This window comes from Salmo salar, chromosome ssa13, assembly GCF_905237065.1.
Source record: "Salmo salar chromosome ssa13, Ssal_v3.1, whole genome shotgun sequence".
In the NCBI taxonomy this organism is placed as follows: domain Eukaryota; kingdom Metazoa; phylum Chordata; class Actinopteri; order Salmoniformes; family Salmonidae; genus Salmo; species Salmo salar.
Genome location: NC_059454.1, coordinates 20690160 through 20715388, shown reverse-complemented (window position 1 = coordinate 20715388; position 25229 = coordinate 20690160). Strand labels below are relative to the sequence as shown.

General features: G+C 44.0%; 1 protein-coding gene across 2 annotated transcripts; it reads left to right on the top strand.

Moving 5' to 3' along the window:
- Nucleotides 1-125: 125 nt before the first annotated feature.
- LOC106566667 (DDB1- and CUL4-associated factor 1) lies at nt 126-24376 on the top strand. Of its 2 annotated transcripts, none has more exons than XM_014134912.2 (25): nt 126-349; nt 1195-1327; nt 1526-1602; nt 1721-1794; nt 1887-2000; nt 2107-2244; nt 2434-3084; nt 3260-3361; nt 11761-11919; nt 12057-12236; nt 12425-12634; nt 12831-13000; nt 13792-13919; nt 14027-14262; nt 14443-15509; nt 16024-16222; nt 16311-16393; nt 17206-17290; nt 17392-17625; nt 17841-17934; nt 21050-21154; nt 21506-21579; nt 21721-21813; nt 22015-22267; nt 22681-24376. In XM_014134912.2, the coding sequence occupies exons 2-25, from the start codon at nt 1203-1205 to the stop codon at nt 22734-22736; spliced, it is 4707 nt and encodes a 1568-aa protein (XP_013990387.1). In that variant the 5' UTR covers nt 126-349; nt 1195-1202; the 3' UTR covers nt 22737-24376. The 2 variants fall into 2 exon arrangements, with proteins under 2 accessions (XP_013990387.1, XP_013990386.1); XM_014134911.2 differs by having other exon boundaries at nt 22678-24376.
- The last annotated feature ends 853 nt before the right edge of the window (nt 24377-25229 follow it).

Genomic DNA, 25229 nt, shown 5'->3' with positions numbered 1-25229 from the left:
TCTTAAAAACTGACTTTAAACCAAACCTTAACCACACTACAAACCTTATGTATAACCCATAAATTAAATTAGGACCAAAAAGTAACAAAATAAAGTATGCATTTTTACGATGTATCCAATTTTGACTTTGTGGCTGTGGTAACTCGTGACAACCGTGTAGAACGTGTTCGCCATAATAAACCTCGAACAAGGCTGTGCTAAAACAAGTGATAACAAGGTGGCTGTGCGAATCTGCAGTTTGTATTGTTTTTAACAATACAGGTCTAGCTAGCAAGTGTATGTCGGGATTTTAAAAAGTATTTTTTTGTGGAAGGAATAAGGAAAGCGAGGGAAAATTGAGCAAATCAAGGTACGCATTCGCATAACATGCTAATAATGTGTTCGCTAGCTAGCTACCTAGCTAGCGTTAGTTAGCCAACAATGCTGTCTCGCACATTAATAACTGTCTACTCTAGGCGGTCTTGTAACTAGCTCTTGTGCACAATCAATGCAAACAGCTGTTTCTGAACACTGAACTAAGTGTAACTTCGCTCAAACAGATTTTCCAACGTTGTAACTCTATATAGCGAATATCCGTAGCTAGCTAGCTAGCTAGCTGGTACATTTAGCTAAACGGGATATTTCACACCTGCAGACATATTCTAAGAAATAAGTTAGCTATCGAGGTACCGATGACTGTTGCTTGTCATCCTGATGTACAGGAGCTCGCTAACGTTTAGCTATATATTCCAGAGACAGTAACGGTAGCAAGCTGACGTTAGTAATAGGCTAACTAGTAGCGCCTACACAGTAACGTTAGATAGCTAATGCTATTGGATGGTTTCTAGCATCATGACCAAATCACCTGTTGACCGTTGGAGTCTCTAGGGACCTATGCAGCTGTCTATCTGTTCTGAACTGAAGCCCAAAGAAAGGTCCCCTTTGAGTCACTGGTTGCAACTGGAGAGGAAGTCGTGGTGTGTGTTTGTGAGCATAGATAAATCATACATGAAATATATTTTATTTCAGGAGTAGGCCAAATAAGTAAGCTAGTGTTAGTGACTATCACTATCCGTCAGTTGCCTGTCATTGTAAATGTTGAAATGGGCTAGATTGATTTCCTACCACTTTTCTGCCAACATTCAATGCTTCCATCTTGCTTGCACCAATCCAGTGTTTTGCACATTCTTTCATCATGTGTTTTCTGTGTATTAGGCCACACCATGGCGTCGGCATCTGCCAGCGTGGATTCCAAGGCAGAGCTGACCGCTCTGCTGGAGCATTGGTTGGAGAAGTGGGAGGGGGAGCAGCAGGCTAGCACACCAGACCTGGTCAACATCCTCACCAAGTGAGTGTCTGTGTAATAAAGGAGGATAATGTTTTGTAACACCAGTGGATATTATGGGAAGTTTCAACAACAACAAAAATGCACTTTATTCAGATCACATTACTTGAAGGGATGGATGGAAGTTTGTTTTAAAGTCTCTGGACATTTAGGAATATGTTGTCTATTTTGAATATATCATGGGTTTTATTTTCCTCTCAGGATCTCAGAGCTGGTGGAGAGGGAGACTGAGGAATATCACAAAGCTGATCCTGATCCTTTTGATGACAGACACCCTGGTAAGTTGTTTTATTTCTGTTGTGTGTAGTCATAGCTATATAATTAACTATAGCTAGCAAAAGTGATAGTTGTTGACATTTTGTAGATTTTTAATTCTCCCCACCTTTTGCCACTTAGGGAGAGCTGATCCAGAATGCATCTTGGGTCACCTGCTTAAGATCCTGTTCAAAGATGATGACTTCATGAATGCGGTAAGAATGGAAAACAATTATACTTATTTAGTATTATTTGTAAATTGAGGATCTGGTGAGTGCATGTTATTTCAACTCCTGTCTTTTTCCAGCTGGTGAATAGCTATGTGATGACCAGCAGAGAGCTCACCCTTAACACGGCAGCCTGTCGCTTGCTGCAGAACATCATGCCTGGGTTGGAGACTGCTGTGGTCTTTCAGGAGAAGGTATGCTACAACCTGCTTCTGTGGAGATGAACTTAAACATGTTTATAGATTTAGTTAGGTAGAATATGCAACTTATTCAATAATCATGATGTTGTGTTTGTGACAGGAGGGCATAGTGGAGAGGCTGTTTAAATGGGCCCAGGAGGCTGAGCAGCCCCTGATGATCTATGCTACGGGCCTGCTGGCTGGAGCCATGGAGAATCAGGACATCGCTGCCAACTACAGGGAGGAGAACTCAGTCCTGGTCAGTGCTCAAACCCTATTATGAGGTGTTTTTATTAAGCCTCTGAGAAGGTTTAACAACATGAACAAAAGATCTTGTATAAATACTGCAATGTGGGTTCAATTGAATTTAACCATGTGTTGCCACATGTGGGCACCATGGTGTCCATCAGTGTCTGAATGACGCTAGATGCATCTCTCGCTCTCTCAGGTGCCTCTAATGCTGCAGCGGCTACGTGAGCTGCAGGCCAGGGACACTGAGAACAGGAAGGAGTTTAAACGGCCCAGTCCCAGGAAGGCCCTGGGGGAACCTCTCCTTCCTCTGGATGAGGAGACTGTCGACGGAGGCTTCGAGGACACCCCGTTCTCCTCTGGGAATAACGGCATGGAGAGGGTGGAGAAGGGACCAGAGGAGGACAGAGAGGCGAACCCCTTCCCCCCGGAGAATAACAGAACAGAGAAGGGACCAGAGGAAGACATAGAGGAGAACCCCTACCCCAGCAATGAGTCTGACAACTCTTCCCACAAGACCAGCTGCTGCACCAGCTCGTCCATCAAAGGCCTGATGAAACCTGTGTCTGCCCCGCAGTCTCTGTCCCACCGGGACTTCCCAGACGGCAGGGCGGAGGGCAGCAGTCACCTCAAGAGGAGGGCGGAGAGGGAGAATGGACGGAAGGTGAAACAGAAGCTGAACTTCTCCCTGCCGGAGCCGGAGAGGAACTTCAGCGAGCTGTCCAACAGCAGCTGGTCTGAGATGAGCCCCTGGGTGATAGGGAACAACTATCACCTTTACCCTCTGACCCCGGAGATGGAGCAGAGGCTCATCCTTCAGTACCTCACCCCTCTGGGGGAGTACCAGGAGGTTAGTGTCTGCTACATAAACCTACCAGCAGATGTCAGTCTTGTCAAACTCTAATATAAGAGCAAGTACTGTACTCATTGAAGACATTATGCCATAAATAACTGTAGACTGCAAGACAGACGAGTAGTACTCTGCATAAATGATTAATTTCTCTGTATTATTTTCTGTCTTTCAGCTGTTGGCTGTCTTCATGCAGATGGGAGCCTGTGAGCTGCTCATCCATTACATGGACCTGAAGCAGACCAACGATGTACAGCTCACCTTTGAGGCTCTCAAGGTAACCTTGCTACAACTATGGCTGTTGCGGTGACCGTATTACCGGCGGTCAACCAGTCACGAGGGTAGTCAATTTCCACGTGACCGTTTAGTCACGCTAATTAGGCTTCTCCAAGCTCAGATGCTGCTGGTCATTAGTAGCCTACCAAACTTGCTAACTGCCTGGTACTCAGCACTATATTGTCCCTCTAATTACTCTGACATTAATGCAAATGTTATTGAAAATCGAATCAAACACTTCATGAGAGCCCATGAGCTAATGTTGCACAACATTTCTATAGGCTATGCAATTGCATGAGAAAACAGAGTGATGGCCTTTCTTAAAAAGAGGAGGATCACATCAGCTTTCTATAGGCTAGGCCTACTATATTTATTTCTCAACTTTCCTAATATTAAGCACATTGCTCAACCATACAACAGGAGTATAGCCTAACTGGCTGGCATGCAAATGGATCACTGGAAAAGCATCCTCCATTCTCTATTTAAGTGCATAGATTACATGTATATTTTCCTCTGCCCATTTTTCGAGACAGTTGCGTGATAATGGTCCATTCTAAATCAATATAAATTTCACGCATACAGTACCAGTCAAAAGTTTGGACACACATACTCATTCCAGGGTTTTTCTTTATCTTTACTATTTTTACATTATAGAATAATAGTGAAGACATCAAAACTATGAAATAACACATGGAATCATGTAGTAACCAAAAGTGTTAAAGAAATCAAAATATATTTGAGATTCTTCAAAGTAGCCACCCTTTGCCTTGACAGCTTTGCACTCTTGGCATTCTCTCAACCAGCTTCATGAGGTAGTCACCTGGAATGCATTTCAATTAACAGGTGTGCCTTGTTCATTTGTGGAATTTCAGTTGTGTTGTGACATGGTAGGGGTGGTATACAGAAGATAGCCCTATTTGGTAAAGGAACAAGTTGTTAATATGGCAAGAACTCCTCAAATAAGCGAAACGATAGTCCATCATTACTTTAAGACATGAAGACCAGTCAATCTGGAACATTTGAATAACTTTGAAAGTTTCTTCAAGTGCAGTCACAAAAACCTTCAAGCGCTATGATGAAACTGGCTCTCATGAGGACCGCCACAGGAAAGGAAGACCCAGAGTTACCTCTGCTGCAGGGGATAAGTTCATTAGAGTTAACTGCACCTCAGATTGCAGCCCAAGTAAATGCTTCACAGAGTTCAAGTAACAGACACATCTCAACTAGAGGTCGACCGATTATGATTTTTCAACGCCGATACCGATTATTGGGGGACCAAAGAAAGTCGCTGCTGATTAGTCGGCCGATTTAAAAATAAATAAATGTCTTTTATTATTATTATTATTATATATATTTTTTTGTAATAATGACAATTACAACAATACTGAATGAACACTTATTTTAACTTAATATAATACATCAATAAAATCAATTTAGCCTCAAATAAACAATGAAACATGTTCAATTTGATCTAAATAATGCAAAAACAAAGTGTTGGAGAAGAAAGTAAAAGTGCAATATGTGCCATGTAAAAAAGCTAACGTTTAAGTTCCTTGCTCAGAACATGAGAACATATGAAAGCTGGTGGTTCCTTTGAACATGAGTCTTCAATATTCCCAGGTAAGATGTTTTAGGTTGTAGTTATTATAGGAATTATAGGACTATTTCTCTCTATACGATTTGTATTTCATATACTTTTGACTATTGGATGTTCTTATAGGCCCTTTAGTATTGCCAGTGTAACAGTATAGCTTCCGTCACTCTCCTCGTTCCTACCTGGGCTCGAACCAGGAACACATCGACAACAGCCACCCTCGAAGCAGCGATACCCATGAAGAGGAAGGGGAAAAAACTACTCCAAGTCTCAGAGCGAGTGCCGTTTGAAACGCTATTAGCGCACACCCGGCTAACTAGCTAGCCATTTCACATGGGTTACACCAGCCTAATCTTGGGAGTTGATAGGCTTGAAGTCATAAACAGCGCAATGCATTGTGAAGGGCTGCTAGCAAAACGCACGAAAGTGCTATTTTGAATGAATGCTTACGAGCCTGCTGCTGCCCTCCATCGCTCAGACTGCTCTATCAAATCATAGACTTAATTATAACATAATAACACACAGAAACACGAGCCTTAGGTCATTAATATGGTCGAATCCGGAAACTATCATCTCGGAAACAAAACGTTATTCTTGTTACATTGCACAACCTTCAGTGTTATGTCATAATTACGTAAAATTCTGACAAATTACCCAAAGTGTTGCATATACCCTGACTGCGTGCAATGAACGCAAAATGACACAATTTCACCTGGTTAATATTGCCTGCTAACCTGGATTTCATTTAGCTAAATATGCAGGTTTAAAAATATATACTTCTGTGTATTGATTTTAAGAAAGGCATTGATGTTTATGGTTAGGTACAGTCGTGCAACGATTGTGCTTTTTTCGCAAATGCGCTTTTGTTAAATCATCCCCGTTTGGCGAAGTCGGCTGTCTTTGTTAGGAAGAAATAGTATTCACACAGTTCGCAACGAGCCAGGCGGCCCAAACTGCTGCATATACCCTGACTCTGTTTGCAAGAGAAGTGACACATTTTCCCTAGTTAAAATAAATTAATGTTAGCAGGCAATATTAACTAAATATTCAGGTTTAAAAATATATACTTGTGTATTGATTTTAAGAAAGGCATTGATGTTTATGGTTGGAGCAACGTGTACCTAAGCGATTATATGCAACGCAGGACAGGCTAGATAAACTAGTAATATCATCAACCATGCGTAGTTAACTAGTGATTATGATTGATTGTTTTTTATAAGATAAGTTTAATGCTAGCTAGCAACTTACCTTAGCTTCTTACTGCATTCGAGTAACCTCGTGGAGTGCAATGTAAAGCAGGTGGTTAGAGCGTTGGACTAGTTAACCGTAAGGTTGCAAGATTGAATCCCTGAGCTGACAAGGTAAAAATCTGTCTTTCTGCCCCTGAACAAGGCAGTTAACCCACCGTTCCTAGGCCGTCATTGAAAATGAGAATGTGTTCTTAACTGACTTGCCTAGTTAAAATAATAAATAAAAAAATCGGCATCCAAAAATACTGATTTCCGATTGTTAGGAAAACTTGAAATCGGCCCTAATTAATCGGCCATTCCGATTAATCGGTCGACCTCTAATCTCAACATCAACTTTTCAGAGGAGACTGCGTGAAATCAGGCCTTCATGGTCGAATTGATGCAAAGAAACCACTACTAATGGGCACCAATAAGAAGGAGAGACTTGCTTGGGCCAAGAAACATGAGCAATGGACTTTAGACCAGTGGAAATCTTTCCTTTGGTCTGATGAGTACAAATTTGAGATTTTTGGTTCCAACCGGCGTGCCTTTGTGGCCTCCACAATCACCTCAACCAAATTGAGATGGTTTGGGATGAGTTGGACCGCAGAGTGAAGGAAAAGCAGACAACAAGTGCTCAGCATATGTGGGAACTCCTTCAAGGCTGTTGGAAAAGCATTACAGGTGAAGCTGGTTGAGAGAATGCCAAGAGTGTGCAAAGCTGTAATCAAGGCAAAAGGTGACTACTTTGAAGAATCTGAAAGATATAAAACATATTTTGATTTGTATTTTTTTGGGGGGGCTACTACATGATTCCATGTTTCATAGATTTGATGTCTTCTGTTATTCTACAATGTAAAAATAAAGAAAAACCCTTGAATGAATAGGTGTGTACATACTTTTGACTGATATTGTATATTTGTTAGAATATGTAAAGACAAGATGAAATCATTAATAGTCTGATGGGTTGTGAATTATATATTATCACTTGTGAATGATTCCCAGCATAAGAAATAACCTTTTTTGTGACTTTTTCGAATCATAGTCGCACACCTAATGTAACCAAGCCCAAAGGCCTATATGTTTTAATAAGGTTTGTATCACAACTAAAGTGGCCAAATAACTTCTTGAATTAAGCACATTCATTTGCTTTACAAGGGGTTTAGAGCTTAACTGGCATACATAAGCAGCGTGTGAGTTTCAGTAACACTGAAACGTGCATGAGAGCATCAGCTGTTCCGGACGACCTTGATCATGTTCTCCGTATCCGATGTGAGTAAGACGGATTACCAGGATGTGTACTCAGCGCATGCGCTGACCAGCTGGCAAGTGTCTTCACTGACATTTTCAACCTGTCCCCGACTGATTCTGTAATACCAACATGTTTCAAGCAGACCACCATAGTATAGTCCCTGTGCCTAAGAACACCAAGGGAACATGCCTAAATGACTACCGTCATGAAGTGCTTTGAAAGGCTGGTCATGGCTCACATCAACACCATTATCCCAGAAACCCTAGACCCACTCCTATTTGAAAACTGCCAGAACAGATCCACAGATGATGTAATCTCGTAATGCACTCAACATTGTCCTTTCCCACCTAGACAAAAGGAACATCTATGTGAGAATGATATTCATTGACTACAGCTCAGTGTTCAACACCATAGTGCCCTCAAAGCTCATCACGAAGCGAAGGACCCTGGGACTAAACACCTCCCTCTGCAACTGGATCCTGGTAGGCCTGGTCACTGACAAAGTTGAGACCGCCTATAGGGAGGAGTTCAGAGACCTGGCCGGGTGGTGCCAGGACAACAACCTCTCCCTCAACGTGATCAAGACAAAGATGATTGTGGTCTACAGGAAAAGGAAGACCGAGCACGCCCCCATTCTCATCGACAGGGCTGTAGCGGAGCAGGTTGAGAGCTTCAAGTTCCTTGGCGTCCACAGACAGTCGTGAAGAGGGAATGACAAAACCTATTACCCCTCAGGAGACTGAAGATTTGGCATGGGTCCTCAGATCCTCAAAAGGTTCTACAGCTGTACCATCTAGAGCATCCTGACTGGTTGCATGTGTTGAACACTGCCTGGTATGGCAACTGCCCAGCCTCCAACCGCAAGGCACTACAAGTTTCCTGCCATCCAGGACCTCTATACCAGGCGGTGTCAGAGGAAGGCCTTAAAAATTGTCAAAGACTCCCGCAACCCTAGACATAAACTGTTCTCTCTGCTACCTCACGGCAAGCGGTACTGGAGCGCTAAGTCAAGGTCCAAAAGGCTTCTTAACAGCTTCTACCCAGAAGGCATAAGACTCCTGAACAGCTATTCAAAGGGCTTCCCAGACCCCTCTTTTATGCTGCTGCTACTCTGTTTATTATCTATGCATAGTCACTTTAACTCTACCTACATGTACATATTACCTCACTAACTGGTGCCCCCGCACATTGACTCTGTACCGGTACCCCCTGTATATAGCCTCGCTATTGTTATTTTACTGCTGCGGTTTAATTGTTACTTTTTATTTCATATTTTTTTACTTAACCAACAACGGAGTTAAGAAAAAATGTTAAGGGCTTGTAAGCGTTTCACTGTAAAGTCAACACCATTATCAACACCAATAACTGTTGTATTCGACGCATGTGACAAATAAAATTGCATTTTTATTTCAAGTTTTGGGAAGATAATATTCACCATAAATTCACTTCTATAATAAAGCATTACATGGATAATCACATTTGCGGTCACTTTTGATAATGGTGTTTTCCAGCTAATGGAAGATTCCCGCTTATGGCCTACTGCCATGTGCGCATTGCTGAGCTTATAATGTGAAGAAATAGCCTAATAGTTTAACATTTTACGCTAAACGTTCTAATCTGTTGTGTCAGCCACATTGTGTAAAAAAAATGATTTTTTTGATGCTAGTGGTTGTTTTAATTTGGGATCTATTGCGTCCCACAACTGTCCCAGACTATTTGGAATATTTATTTCTCGCACAGAATAGAACAGGTCGACTTTTGTGCTATGTGGGATAGATTGCTTTTGCTGTTTTGTTAGGCCTACTCATCTTGTTGGCTGACGAAAAGTACACGTGGACCGTTCCTTTAAATCTTCAATATGCACCTCGGAATTGGAGAAGGACATTCGCAGTTGCGTCCCGGATGTGTTGGTCTTCGCTTGTAGTCTGAGAAAGACCCGATCACGTGGTGGAGAGTGCGCAGCTCTCAGGGAGAAGGCATGGATTTTTTTGGGGGGTGAAGTACAGCCAGAAAGGGAATGCCACTGGGAAATTCGAGGCATTTGTCAAATTGTAAATGAGAGACTGATGAATATTGTACAGCAAAAAACAAAGCAGAGCTAATGCCTTTTCAAGCAACTTTTTTTCAAATCATCATTAGTTGCATCATGCAGCCTTAAGATCAATTAAAAATCAAAACATATAACCCAATGTTTGTAGAACAACCAAAGTTACATTAATAACTCTAAATTAAGCAGATAGGAGTACCTATTTTTTGTTAACCGCTCAACACAGAATAGTCGCATGTGCGCACTCCCTCAAATTGTTTGGAGAAATATTTGTTTTATTTAGTTTATTTCAATTGTATTCTTCATACTATAAAATAATGCCATGGAATTCTAGGTAAATCTTGTTTGCTAAATTAACTAGTTTAGCCCACAGGCATTTGGCATAGCCAGATCAGGACCTAACATAAGGACAACTCAAAGTATGCTATTCTGTTCTTCTGAAATGGACTACATTTTCTTCATATCATGCTTCTTTAGACCTGTCTAAAATAAATTATGAATTTATTTTGAAGGTGTAGGCTGTATTACATGGATTTATTAGACTTTTTAAAATGTAGATGTGCAGTTGAAGTCAGAAGTTTACATACACTTAGGTTGGAGTCATTAACTCGTTTTTCAACCACTCCACAAATGTCTTATTAACAAACTATAGTTTTGGCAAGTCAGTTAGGACATCTACTTTGTGCATGACACAAGTAATTTTGCCAACAATTGTTTACAGACAGGTTAATTCACTTATAATTCACTGTATCACAATTCCAGTGGGTCAGAAGTTTACATACACTAAATTGACTGTGCCTTTAAACAGATTGGAAAATTGCAGAAAATTATGTCATGGCTTTAGAAGCTTCTGATAGGTTAATTTACATAATTTGAGTCAATTGGAGGTGTACCTGTGGATATATTTCAAGGCCTACCTTCAAACTCAGTGCCTCTTTGCTTGACATCATGGGAAAATCAAAAGAAGTCAGCCAAGACCTCAGAAAAAAAATTGTAGACCTCCACAAGTCTGGTTCATCCTTGGGAGCAATTTCCAAACGCCTGAAGGTACCACGTTCCTCTGTACAAACAATAGTACGCAAGTATAAACACCATGGGACCACACAGCCGTCATACCGCTCAGGAAGGAGACGCGTTCTGTCTCCAGAGATGAACGTACTTTGGTGCAAAAAGTGCAAATCAATCCTAGAACAACAGCAAAGGACCTTGTGAAGATGCTGGAGGAAACAGGTAAAAAAGTATCTATATCCACAGTAAAATGAGTCCTATATCAACATAACCTGAAAGGCTGCTTAGCAAGGAAGAATTGCTCCAAAACCGCCATAAAAAAGCGAGACTGCGGTTTGCAACTGCACATGGGGACAAAGAGGACAAAAGGGGGACGCTTGCAAGCCGAAGAACACCATCCCAGCCGTGAAGCACGGGGGTGGCAGCATCATGTTGTGGGGGTGCTTTGCTGCAGGAGGGTTGGGGCACTTCACAAAATAGATTGCATCATGAGGTAGGAAAATGATGAGGATATATTGAAGCAACATCAAGACATTAGTCAGGAAGTTAAAGCTTGGTCGCAAATGGGTCTTCCAAATGGACAATGACCCCAAGCATACTTCCAAAGTTGTAGCAAAATGTCCTAAGGACAACAAAGTCAATGTATTGGAGTGGTCATCACAAAGCCCTGACCTCAATCCTATAGAAAATTTGTTGGCAGAACTGAAAAAGTGTGTGCGAGTAAGGAGGCCTACAAACCTGACTCAGTTAGACCAGCTCTGTCAGGAGGAATGGGCCAAAATCCACCCAACTTATTGTGGGAAGCTTGTGGAAGGCTACCCAAAACATTTGACCCAAGTTAAACAATTTAAAGACAATGCTACCAAATACTAATTGAGTGTATGTAAACTTCTGACCCACTGGGAATGTGATGAAAGAAATAAAAGCTGAAATAAATCCTTCTCTCTGCTATCATTCTGACATTTCACATTCTTAAAATAAAGTGGTGATCCTAACTGACCTAAAACAGGGAATTTTTACTTGGATTAAATGTCAGGAATTGTGAAACTGAGTTTTTAAATGTATTTGGCTAAGGTGTATGTAAACTTCCGACTTCAGCTGTAGATGTGTGGAAGCTAGGAGATGCTGAATGTTTATTTGCTTGACAATCACTGGCTGATGAAATTTTGTGAGTGCCACAGCCCTAGCTGTAACTGACTTAGAATGCATCACAATTGTTTAAAGAAGAGCATCCCAGCATTATCCTAGGATTCCCGTTCTCTACCTGTAGTACCTGGCCTCCCTGCTCCTACATAAGAAGTTTGCAGCCCAGTTTGTGGCCCATGGAGGAGTTCAGAAGCTTCTGGAGATCCCCAAGCCTTCCATGGCCGCCACAGGGGTGTCCCTGTGCCTCTACTACCTGGCCTACAACCAGGATGCCATGGAGAGGGTAGGGGACGCACACACAAACACACACCATAAAGATCAACTGTTCCTGTGGTTTGTGGGTGTAACACAGATTTATATTGAAGTAAATTTAGTCAATACAAATTGTGTGTTCACTTCATGTGTCTCTGTTCCCCTTAGGTGTGTATGCTGCCCCACTCCATCCTGTCTGACGTGGTGAGCTACACTCTGTGGCTGTTGGAGTGTTCCCACGCCTCGGGCTGCTGCCACGCCACCATGTTCTTCTCCATCTCCTTCGCCTACCGAGCCGTGCTGGAGCTCTTCGACAGGCAGGACGGCCTCCGACGCCTCGTCAACCTGGTAGGAGGGCCTGTCTGGTTTATTCTTGCTTCTGTTTCCTCTAGCTGTCACTAGGACAGGGTTTTCTAATATTTGTAAAAAACAATACTGTTTTGGTATTTCTGTCTCTAGATCAGTTCTCTGAACATGCTCACTATTGCAGTGTGTAGTACACTGCTGCTTATTGTGTATAATTCTACTGTCTCCAGATAAGTACGTTGGAGATCTTAAACCCTGAAGACCAGGCGGCCCTGCTGAGTGATGACCAGATCTTCTCCAGCAGGCAGACAGCCAAGCACACCTGCATGGCCCTGCGCAGGTTCTTCGAGGCCCATCTGGCCATCAAGGTGGAGCAGGTCAAGCAGTCCCTGCAGCGGACTGAGGGGGGCGCTCCTATTCACCCTCAGCCCTACTACAAGGTAGGCGGAACAGGCCGTCCCATCTGAGTTGGGAGATTGAAATGATTGTGTTCGTTCCAAATTGCCAATTTCTTTCTATAGGGATTTATAAAGTCCCTTTCTGAATTGACCCCCAACCCCCTGGAACCCATCATCACAGATGAACCTTGGTGATGTTTTTCCTTCAGAGATGCCTCATTGTCTTTCTGTTCCCCAGGCGTGCAGCTACACCCATGAGCAGGTGGTGGAGATGATGGAGTTCCTGATCGAGTACGGCCCAGTCAGATTGTACTGGGAGCCAGCTGAGGTCTTCCACAAGCTGTCCTGTGTTCAGCTGCTGCTGCAACTCATCTCCATTGCTTGTGACTGGAGGACCTACTATGGCAGGTAAGGACAGATAAGAAATGCAACCTTCCTTCTCGATTGCAAGTACAGATGAGAGGGAGAGCCCTTGTGGGAAGTTGGCAGATCGGCTGTACCGACTTCAGACAACTGCCAAGACGCTTGTTGGGGGCTGTAGAGCAAAACGGAGAACACCATCGTGTTCGTGAGATTCTCATCTTTTTATTAACACAATAGTTTGTAGGCCAAACCGTTCGGATGCTACAAATGTTTCAGTGAGAATATAATAATTTGCTAGTATTGTATTTAATTTGCCTTAGTGGCAATATGTAACTTTTTGAGCGACCTGACCAAATGTATAGATCTCATTCTACTTGAAAGCAAGTCTAAGAAGCGGTAGATCTGTTCATGGGCACTATTTCCATGCTTCCCGTTTTTGTGTCTTTTTTACTTTTGGTTTTTATACCAGTTTCAAACAGCTGAAACAATATTTATGGTTATGGAAAATGTATTTCACAGTGGTTTAGATTACAATGATTCTCTACACTATACTAGCTTATTTTGTCACATAAACTGAAATTAGGCAAACTGTTATAGTTTTAGCAACCATGCCAGAGTGATTTCTGCATAGTGCAACTTCAATATTGCTGGACCCCAGGAAGAGTAGCTGCTGCAAAACTAACCAGTGCCTTATGGGTATCCATAATTAAAATACTCTGCTCTATATTAAAATACACCTCTATTCATTATGGAGAACATTTGTTTATATCCTTTCACAATTGAAGTGAATACCCGAGTAATACTGTGTGACTGTTTCCCTCCGTGTTGTCCCCTAGGAGTGACACAGTGCGTTATGCCCTGGACATACTGAGCATCCTGACGGTGATCCCTAAGACCCAGCTGCTGATGGCTGAGTCTGTGGCCGTGCCAGATGGGGAGGGGGGTAATGCAGTCTCCACCGTGGGTACGTTACCTGTCCTGCCATGGCGTTCTATTGACACCTCCTTATCTATCCAGCAGACCAGGACTGTTTGCTTTGGGGTTTAATCTTAATGTTCAGTTGTTCCTCAGGTATGAGTGTAGTCCTGTTGGTGGCGGAGGGAGAGGTGTTTGTGAACGACGCCGAGATCCAAAAGTCTGCTCTGCAGGTGGTCATTAACTGTGTGTGCGCTCCGGACAAACGCATGTCCAGCATCGGCAAGTTCATCTCGGGCACTCCTCGTAGACGCCTGCCCCAGACCACCAAGAGCAGCGAGAGCGTGCTCAGCAAGATGTGGAACGTGGTGCAGTCCAACAACGGCATCAAGGTGAGAGAAGATTAACTTCAGAACTGTCTATTGATAGATATTACGCTGGTATGTTGTTGGGCGCTACTGGTCTCTGATTTCTCTCTATTCATTAATGGTTTGGGTTACTGTTATGATTTCTCAATACTGTTATTATGCACTGGTAACCATAGCTAGTTCTTCTGCCATCTCTCTCTGTAGGTGCTGCTGTCCCTGCTGACGGTAAAGATGCCCATCACAGATGCAGATCAAATCCGGGCCCTGGCCTGTAAGGCCCTGGTGGGTCTGTCCCGCTCCAGCTCAGTCAGACAGATTATCAGCAAGCTGCCTCTCTTCAGCAGCGGACACATCCAGCAGCTCATGAAGGAGCCTGTGCTCCAAGACAAACGCAGCGAACACGTCAAGTTCTGCAAGTTTGCGGCAGAGCTCATCAAGCGAGTGTCTGGTAAACCCCTCATGATAGGGACGGATGTCTCCCTGGCCTGGCTGCAGAGGGCTAATGTGGTAGCCCAGTCCAGGATCTCCTTCCCTGAGAAGGAGCTACTGCTGTTGATCCGGAACCACCTGGTGGCCAAAGGCCTGCATGACACGGCCACCACGCTCACCAAGGAGGCCGACCTCCCCATGGCCATCCTCCCCCACCCATCTTCCTCAGCTTTGCTTCCTGTCGTTGTTCCCCCTCCTCCTGCCTCTCCCGCCCCTGCCCTCCCCCGGACCCCTCGGCTGGCCAATGGGGTTGCAGCGCGGTTGGCGAGCCACGGCTCTCATCCTTCCATGCCGTTGTCAGTTCAGCCCCGTCCCTCGACATCGCAACTCCTCGCACTCCCTCCAGCCGCCCCTCCCCTGTTGACCCCTCACCAAAGCAACGGCTCTCCCCTAATTGGTCGGATCGTGTTCACGCGAGAGCGCCCGTCGCCGTGCCCCGTGCCTGCCAGCTGTAAGAAGCCGCGGGTGCTGAGGCAGAAGTCAGATTACGGTGCCTTCAGCCAGAGTCCAGCCATGAAGAAGCAGCTGGACAGACACCTGCCCTCTCCCCCCGCCCTGGACAGCATCATCACAGAGTACCTGAGGGAGCAGCACGCGCGCTGCAAGAACCCTGTCACCACCTGCCCCCCTTTCTCCCTCTTCACCCCCCACCAGTGCCCCGAACCCAAGCAGAGGCGCCAGGCCCCAACCAACTTTACCTCCCGAAACACACGCAGGGTCGTCTACCCCAAGTATGGAGGGGTGGACGGGGGCTGCTTCGACAGACACCTCATCTTTAGCAGGTATGGTTGGTTCCTAATACACTGGGGACTCGAAGTCCTTGTCTTTATCTTTTTAATTGGGTTTTTAGATGGACTTCTCTGGGTAACATGTTCCCCTTTCCCCCAGGTTTCTCTGGGTAACATGTTCCCCTTTCCCCCAGGTTTCTCTGGGTAACATGTTCCCCTTTCCCCCAGGTTTCTCTGGGCAACATGTTCCCCTTTCCCCCAGGTTTCTCTGGGTAACATGTTCCCCTTTCCCCCAGGTTTCTCTGGGTAACATGTTCCCCTTTCCCCCAGGTTTCTCTGGGTAACATGTTCCCCTTTCCCCCAGGTTTCTCTGGGTAACAGGTTCCCCTTTCCCCCAGGTTTCTCTGGGTAACAGGTTCCCCTTTCCCCCAGGTTTCTCTGGGTAACAGGTTCCCCTTTCCCCCAGGTTTCTCTGGGTAACATGTTCCCCTTTCCCCCAGGTTTCTCTGGGTAACATGTTCCCCTTTCCCCCAGGTTTCTCTGGATAACATGTTCCCCTTTCCCCCAGGTTTCGTCCCATGTCTGTGTTCAGGGAGGCAGATGAGGATGAGAGTGGGTTCATGTGTTGTGCCTTCTCTGCCCGTGAGCGGTTCCTGATGCTGGGGACGTGTACGGGCCAGCTCAAACTCTACAATGTGTTCACAGGCCAGGAGGAGGCCAGCTACAGCTGCCACAGCTCTGCCATCACGCACCTAGAGCCATCACGGGTCAGTGGGGACATTTACAAATCTAACTGTCTTGTGGATATCAAAAACAGGAGTTTTTTAGTGAAACTTTTGTATTTTTTGTCATCAGGATGGTTCTCTGTTGTTGACATCTGCATCATGGAGTTATCCTCTGTCTGCACTGTGGGGCATGAAGTCAGTGTTCATCATGAAGTAAGTGTGACACAGGAGACTTGACCTTGTCAGATCAATACAGTTGGTTATTTCTTCAAATGGGGATGACTGCTTTACCCATTCCATTTCTATGGTTAATTCTACTGGTTGTGTGTCTGTGTTGCTCCCTGCCCAATAGTCTAGCTGCTCAGTGCCAGCAGAGCATGGAACTGCTGAAAGAGGCTGACACATTCGTTAATTATACACACTAACTGAACTGCCTTAGTAGGGCTGGGAATTGCCAGGGACCTCGCGATACAATACTATCACGATACTTAGGTGCTTATACGATATGTATTGCGACTCTCACTATTCAATACTGTAATTATTATTGCGATTTGATATCCCGAACACTGCTCACTATATGTCTGCTGCAGAGAGACGAGAGAGCATGAGGAAATTCGTTTTGATCAATCATGGAAATAAAATAACTGAAAACATGTCTCACTACTTAAAAAGATGGCTATAACAAGCTATAGGATGAAAAATACCGGAGGGTTAGCGCAGGTACAGCCCGCTAGCGCTAGCTAACAAATTACAAATAAAAAATTATACTTGGAGTCAAAGTATCAATATAATATCATCCAAAATAGTATTGCAATATGTTACTTTCTATTTTTTATCCCCATCACTATGTCTTAGGGCTGGAATGTTCACTTCATACAATACACAGTGTAGTGGGGCCTCCTGCCCTCAGTTTAACCAAAGCAACATTGGTGCATCATTACTTAACCTAAATGGCTTATTCTATAAGAGCTGAAGTCAGAGGTTGTAAGGAATATTTTCTATTTATCTCTATTTATTCTTTCCAGGCATTCCTTCTTAGATGACCATTATGTGGAGTTCAGCAAACTCTCACAAGACCGAGTTATTGGCACAAAGGAACACATAGCTCACGTAAGTCGTCTTTATAAACATCTGAAGGTTAAACTGAACGACCAGGTACACAAGCTTTGTTTTTTTGTTGTTGTCCTGATCACCTGATCTTTGGGTCTCAGATTTATGACATCCAGACGGGGCAGAAGACCCTGACCCTCAACTACCCGGACCTGGCCAATAACTACAAGAGGAACTGTGCGACCTTTAACCCCACTGACGACCTGGTGCTGAACGACGGCGTACTGTGGGACGTGCGCTCGACTCGTGCCATCCACAAGTTTGACAAGTTCAACATGAACATCAGTGGAGTGTTCCACCCCAACGGCCTGGAGGTCATCGTCAACACTGAGATTGTATCCGACTCACAGACTGTGCAATAGTTATAGTCATATTTGTAGAGTTAATTGGCGGTACTGAGCCTGCATCAGTTTGTCTAAGTGGCCTAATGTCAAGATGAGACTGTCCCATGCCATCTGTTGAGTACATCCCAACCCCGGAGGAATTAGGTAGAATAGTCAATATGTTATATTGATAATGTGACAGTGTGATTCCTTAATGGTTGTGTCAGTGGGACCTGCGGACTTTTCACCTCCTCCACACAGTGCCAGCTCTGGACCAGTGTAGGATCGTCTTCAACAACAACGGCACGGTCATCTACGGAGGTAAGGCCTATGGGAAATAAATGAGTGTACTGTGGTAGCAAGGCTGGTCAAATTTCACCTTGTGGTGAAGAGCCAAGACTTTTAGATGTGTGTAGAAAGGAGAATGCTTGTGGGTTTGTGTTTTCATGACGTGTGAAAGGTGCATGTAGATGTGTGTTTGATGCCACACGGCCCTGCTGAACCATATGGCCAGGAGGCTGTGCTCTGAGCTAGCAGAGGAGTCTAACCAGCTGGTTCACAGCTACAGCCACTGGGAGGCCATGATGGATCCACCCACATCCACAGCATTCTAACAGTTCAGTAGACAGAGCCACTGGGAGGCCATGATGGATCCATCCACAGCAGTGGCACTCTAGCAGCAGTACCACTCTTATCATGAACTCAGCAACAAAAATAAATATCCCTTTTTCAAGGCCCAGACTTTCAAAGATAATTCGTTAAAAAAAAAAATTACTTCACATATCTTCATTGTAAAGGGTTTAAACACCGTTTCCCATGCTTTTTCAACAAACCATAAACAATTAATGAACATGCACTAACAGCTTACAGATGGTAGGTAATTAAGGTCACAATTACGAAAACTTAGGGAACTAAAGAAGCCTTTCTACTGACTCTGAAAAACACAAAGATGCCCAGGGTCCCTGCTCATCTGTGTGAACGTGCCTTAGGCATGCTGCAAGGAGGCATGAGGACTGCAGATGTGGTCAGGGCAATAAATTGCAATGTCTGTACTGTGAGACACTTAAGACAGCGCTACAGGGAGACAGGACGGACAGCTGATCGTCCTCGCAGTGGCAGACCACGTGTAACAACACCTGCACAGCATCGGTACATCCTGCAGGACAGGTACAGGATGGCAACAACAACTGTCCGAGTTACATCAGGAACGCAATAGGCTGAGAGAGGCTGGACTGAGGGCTTGTAGGCCTGTTGTAAGGCAGGTCCTCACCAGACATCACCGGCAACAACGTTGCCTATGGGCACAAACCCACCGTCGCTGGACCACACAGGACTGGCAAAAAGTGCTCTTCACTGCCAAGTAGCAGTTTTGTCTCTCCAGGGGTGATGGTCGGATTCACGTTTATCGTCAAAGGAATGAGCGTTACACCAGGCCTGTACTCTGGAGCGGGATCGATTTGGAAGTGGAGGGTCTGTCATGGTCTGGGGCGGTGTGTCACAGCATCATCGGACTGAGCTTGTTGTCATTGCAGGCAATCTCAATGCTGTGCGTTACAGGGAAGACATCCTCCCTCGTGGTACACTTCCTGCAGGCTCATCCTGACGTGACCCTCCAGCATGACAATGCCACCCGCCATACTGCTCGTTCTGTGCGTGATTTCCTGCAAGACAGGAATGTCAGTGTTCTACCATGGCCAGCGAAGAGCCCGGATCCCAATCCCATTGAGCACGTCTGAGACCTGTTGGATCGGCGGGTGAGAGCTAGGGCCATTTCCCCCCCAGAAATGTCTGGGAACTTGCAGGTGCCTTGGTGGAAGAGTGGTGTAACATCTCACAGCAAGAACTGGCAAATCTGGTGCAGTCCATGAGGAGGAGATGCACTGCAGTACTTAATGCAGCTGGTGGCCACACCAGATACTGACTGACCCACCACATTATTCCATTTCTGTTAGTCACATGTCTGTGGAACTTGTTCAGTTTATCTCTGTTGTTGAATCTTGTTATGTTCATACAAATATTTACACATGTTAAGTTTGCTGAAAATAAACGCAGTTGACAGTGAGAGGACGTTTATTTTTTTGCTGAGTTTACTATCGATCTATTCATCCACCCACACCTCTGTTCAGCCAGTATGTGGGCAACTAGCTGTTATTTTGCCATGATGAATCCTCACATTACAGGTACCTGAATTTAACCTTGCCATCCATTTTCAAGGAGGATTTCATTTCTTTCATTGGAATTCCAGTTCACTTGACTCAATAGAAATGGAATTGACCCCAGTCCTGTTACCCAAAGCCTTGTGGATACCATGAAGGCTCTGCACACCCACACCACACTGATTTAGTAGCCAGAATAATGGGTCAATGTCTATCGTTCTGGCCATCTAATCTGGCCACCCATTTTCCCTTCTAAATCAAAAATCTAATCAAACTTTATTTGTCATATACAACAAGTGTAGACCTTACCGTGAAATGCTTACTTACAAGCCCTTAAACAATGGTGTAGCTCGAGTTAAAAAAATATTTACCAAATAAACTAAAGTAAAAAAAATAGGCAAGTTACACAGTAACATAAGAATAACGAGGCTATATACAGGGCTTACCGAGTCGGGGTTACAGGTTAGTTGAGGTCATTTGTACATGGAGGTAGGGGTGAAGCGACTATAGATAATAGTAGCGAGCAGCCGCAGTATACAAACAAATGGGGGGGGGGGTTAATGTAACAGTCTGGTGGCCATTTGATTAATTGTTCAGCAGTCTTATGGCTTGTGGGTAGAAGCTGTTAAGGAGCCTTTTGGTCCTAGACTTGGCACTCCAGGACCGCTTACCGTGCGGTAGCAGAGAGAACAGTCTGACTTGGGTGACTGGAGTCTGACAATTTTATGAGCTTTGCTCTGACACCACCTATTATATAGGTCCTGGGTGGCAGAAAGCTTGGCCCAAGTGATGTACTGGGTCGTACGCACTACCCTCTGTAGCGCCTTATGGTCAGATGCCGAGCAGTTGCCATACCAGGCGGTGATGCAACCGGTCAGGATGCTCTCTGGTACAGCTGTAGAACATTTTGCGGATCTGGGGACCCATGCCAAATCTTTTCACTCTCCTGAGGGGGAAAAGGTTTTGTTGTGCCCTCTTCACGACTGTCTTGGCGTGTTTGGACCATGATAGTTGGTTGGTGATGTGTATACCAAGGAACTTAACTCTCGACCCGCTCTACTACAGCCCCGTTAATGTTAAAGGGGGCCTGTTTGGCCTGCCTTTTCCTCTAGTCAACGATCAGCTCCTTTGTACTGATGCAATTGTTACCCTGTGCCTGTAAAAATAATTGTATCCATCCATACACCTCTATTGCTTTTTCTCTGTATATGAAGCACACCTATATATGTGTTCCAGTTGTGGCGTGTAGAGAACCTAACCCTGCTGGGTTGTTTTTGCAGCGATGCTCCAGGCAGATGATGATGATGACATTATGGAAATGCAGACGAAGACTCCTTTTGGCTCCTCCTTCAGGACGTTCAACGCCACTGACTACAAACCCATTGGTGAGATGGCTCTAAGACCCACACCATCACCAGAGTTTCAAGCCGTTGCATTTATCAGGAATTGACTATCCAGTTTTATACTGCACGACCCTAAACAACCCAGCCATGAGTCACTAGCAACAATTCCTGACCCACCAACTGGGAAGCAATAGTCTTGGATGTATTTTGGTGTCTGTAGCATCTTGCTGTGGAAGTAAATATAAATCATTTTATTCCGTAAGCGAATAGACTCCATCCAAACAACTTGTTTCTCTATTAACTACTTTAGCTATGGTCAAGTTTGAACTATTGTGACAGGTTTATTTATTACATGGCATCAATGAAACATACCCCCTGTCTTTTCCCCCCCAGCCACCATTGACGTGAAGAGGAATATCTTTGACCTCTGCACAGACACTAAGGACTGCTACCTGGCTGTGATTGAGGTAGGTCTTTTGTCATCTGTAATATAACTCAATAAATCTGAACGGGCTTGAATCAAATGTTACACACTGGTAGAATAGTATTGGGAGACTGCGTCTGACACAACGGTTGTATGTTTCTGACTGCTGCGGTCTCCCGTCCAGAACCAGGACTCGGTCAACACAGACACGGTGTGCAGACTGTACGAGGTGGGACGCCAGAGACTGGCTGAAGAGGAGGAGGATGAAGACGATCAGGTAAAGAGACACAACAAACCCCCTTCCTTCAAAAAGCACCGCTCTATTATGTTGCTAGATTATTAATCAAATCACCAATCACTAACATTAGAAGATTGGTTGGTTGTGTCAGTCTTTTTTGTTGCAAGTAATACAACCTAAATATAAGATCTGTGAAGCATGTTCCTTACACGGCTGTTCTGGAACACTTGTCCCTATCAGGAGGATGACGATCAAGACGATGACGATGATGATGATGATGACTCTGATGATGACATGGACACGGACCCTCTGATCGCTGAGCTGGATAACGATAACGGGGAGGATGAGGAAGACGAAGATGGGAACAATGAATTATCTCTCTCCGACGATGAGGTGTCTCGCCTGCTGGAGGGCGATGGAGAGGAGGAGGAGGATGATGATGATGATGACTCGGATGACGATGAGGAAGATGGGGACCTTGCCCTGGATAACAGTGAGTAACAGTTGTCAGTTTGTCCTTCAGACATTCACTGATAGGTACAGTATGGGATGCAGGACAGGCAAGGTTGAAGTTGTTGGAAACCGTAAACTAAAACCTGTTGTCATAAGGGCTAGGCTACTTAACACTTTTTAGTAATGACGTAGCCATTTATGTTATTATTCTTGAAAAGTTGGTACTCTACTGCTGTGTGAGGACACTTCCGCTTGAGAGAGATTGACTGAATGAAAGGAAAAGGGAAAAAAAGATGGCCCCAGACAGTGTGAGGTTCCATGTTGCGGAAGACATGCCGTTTTCTGCTTTCTGTCATTTTTCTACCACCACAGCAGTGACTTGTACAGTATTCTATCCCATTTATCCCCCAGATCTCTAAATGTATCTTTGCTGTCTTTCTGTCAACCCAGCAGACAGCTCTGACAACTCTGACCTTGAGGATGACATCATCCTGTCCCTGAATGAGTGAGGAGCCGTCAGTGTCTGGGACAGAGAAACTAGGACGACACGTCCAGACTCCTGGAGAGAGCGTTCCATGTGGGTGAACCATCATAAACAACTGAGACAAGACTATAAGGTACAGTTAGATAAGAGAGAGTTGGGGAGGAAGAAGGATTTGTGAAGTGAACTGAGAGTGCCAACAGAGCATTGCCAGTTTGGAATTCTGTCCAAGGCCCCCCACAGCCCAGGAGCAAGTTATCCTGGGAGAAGCTGATTGAAGGAGTCAGTGAAGAGCCAGAAGAGAGATCCACCTTTCAAAACATTTCTACAGAAATTGAATTCGTGAAAAAAATAGAAGATTTGTATATGATATAGTTTTATATTACACTGTGGGCTTGATGAGTGGAAAACAATGTTTGTACAGACACAACAACAACTGAGGTTATAATTTTTTCATTTTGATTTCATTAAAGCTCTTTCAAAAGTTTACCCTTTGAAATGGACTATCCTTTATTTTTTAGAATGCTGAATGGCCACCGCTGTTTGTAGAATTTTTTAGATTGGGAAACTGAAGGGCTGTTTTAGATGGGGAACTGAATGAAGCCACTTCTGACTGTGGATTGGTAAGGCAGTGTTGGCTGACTCAAACATCCTGTTCTATACTGCATCAACTCCCATGTGGCCTGCTGAAGACTAAGGTGCTGCATGAGGCTTCCACTCTAACAGTCTATGTGGAGCTAAAGCAGCCATATCCTCAGGTTCATCTCCACTGCACCACCTTCTACTATACAAACGTGACCAACGACCAAGACGCCACACACAATAGTGCTATCAATGACCAACGCCACTGGATTTCACTGTCGTCATAGCAACAGATCAAACATGGTGCTCTTGAAAAATGCTGAAAACTGGTATTTTGTTTAGAAACTACACACACTAGTGAGTGTAAAATGTGGACTACAAATATTGTCAGCACACGATTGATGTAGTTGTATGTCTACATAATGAGGCCTTTGAGGATGTCTGTCTTTTTCCAAGTATGAATTTGGCTTTGGTTGACATTTGGAATGGTGCTTGATCTCATGCTGCCCACACACAGGTTAGTCTAAGGGAATACAAACTTTACATTTGGATTGCATGCAAACATGTTAGGATTCATTTTGCGTTCATTAGTGAACATTGCTTGTTCAGTTTTTAGTTAGCTACTACCTGTTTACCTTATATTTTACTATTTTGGATTTGATTGGTCTTCTCATGGAACAACACCAACAGAACTTGACCTGGATTGGAGAATGTTTGCCTACTGTCAATGATTCAGACAGTGTATTTTGACTGAAATGGGCTTGTTTGGATGATCTTTCTGAATCTGAACTTTTGATGTTGGGTGGCTTTAGAAGCTATTCCTGATAAGTATTCAATTGTGGATAGCTCTGTTATTCATTTGCAACGTCTTTATTAAGACACTCGATACAAATGTAGGCGTGGTCTCACCTGTCTTGCCTATTGCCAATACATCATGTTTTCTTTACCTAGTTTGATTACGATCTTTACCTTCTGCCTCTTCTCATTTCTTCAAGGAGGCACTCTTGTAAAGATCCATAGAAACATGTTCTGTACAGTATGTATCTAAAAGTATTTTTACTATAAATAAAATGAAAGGTTGAGCTCTGTCGTCTTTAGGCCTGTTCATTGTTGGAATACCCTGAACTATTGACATTAAGAGAATAACTGCCTGGCCTGAACATTGAATATGACATATGCGTCATACACCCAACAGCTGTTATTCAGTCGCTGTGATGGAAGAGTTTGCTCACATTTCTGCCTACATAGAGCCAGGGGTTATCGACCAGAACATCAATCAAAGAGAATATGGAAAAAGCATGTGGAGGACATGTAGTCATTAGTTGTACCCCAATATTAGGGTCGGTCCACCAAGTGATGTTTGAGAAATCTGACTTGGTCCCTCCCCCCCAATTTTTTTGTTTATATACATTTCACGTTTATATTAATTAAAAAATACATTTTCCCATCTCAAAGAGATTAATTTAAAAAAAGACTTAAGTGCCAAATAAAGTAACAGGGTTGACTGTAACGGGCTTGACAATGTAATCTTAAATCAGCCATAAATCCCCTTGTGACAGGGGGAATGGAAGCTTGTTGTGTGCAACAAGGAATGGCCATTGAATCCAAGCTTCACATAAAAGAAAGCTAAAACATTTCTGGCCTGTCTATCTGTGGGTAACAGGGTTGAAGAGTTATGTTCGACCCACTCAGTTTTCCACCACAAAACACCAGCAAACCGCCAAAAAGAGTAGTACCATCTTACCTGCTTTTACACTGATTTAATTATTCCGATGTTCAATTTTTCTTTAGAAAAATAATTGTTCAGTTCACGTAACAGGGTTGACCTTAAAATGAAGGACAGTTGTTAATGAATCACTAATCACATTACATAAATTGACTGTCAAAACAACAAAATAACTAGGGCTTTACATTAATGGTCAAACGTTTAAATTAAGTA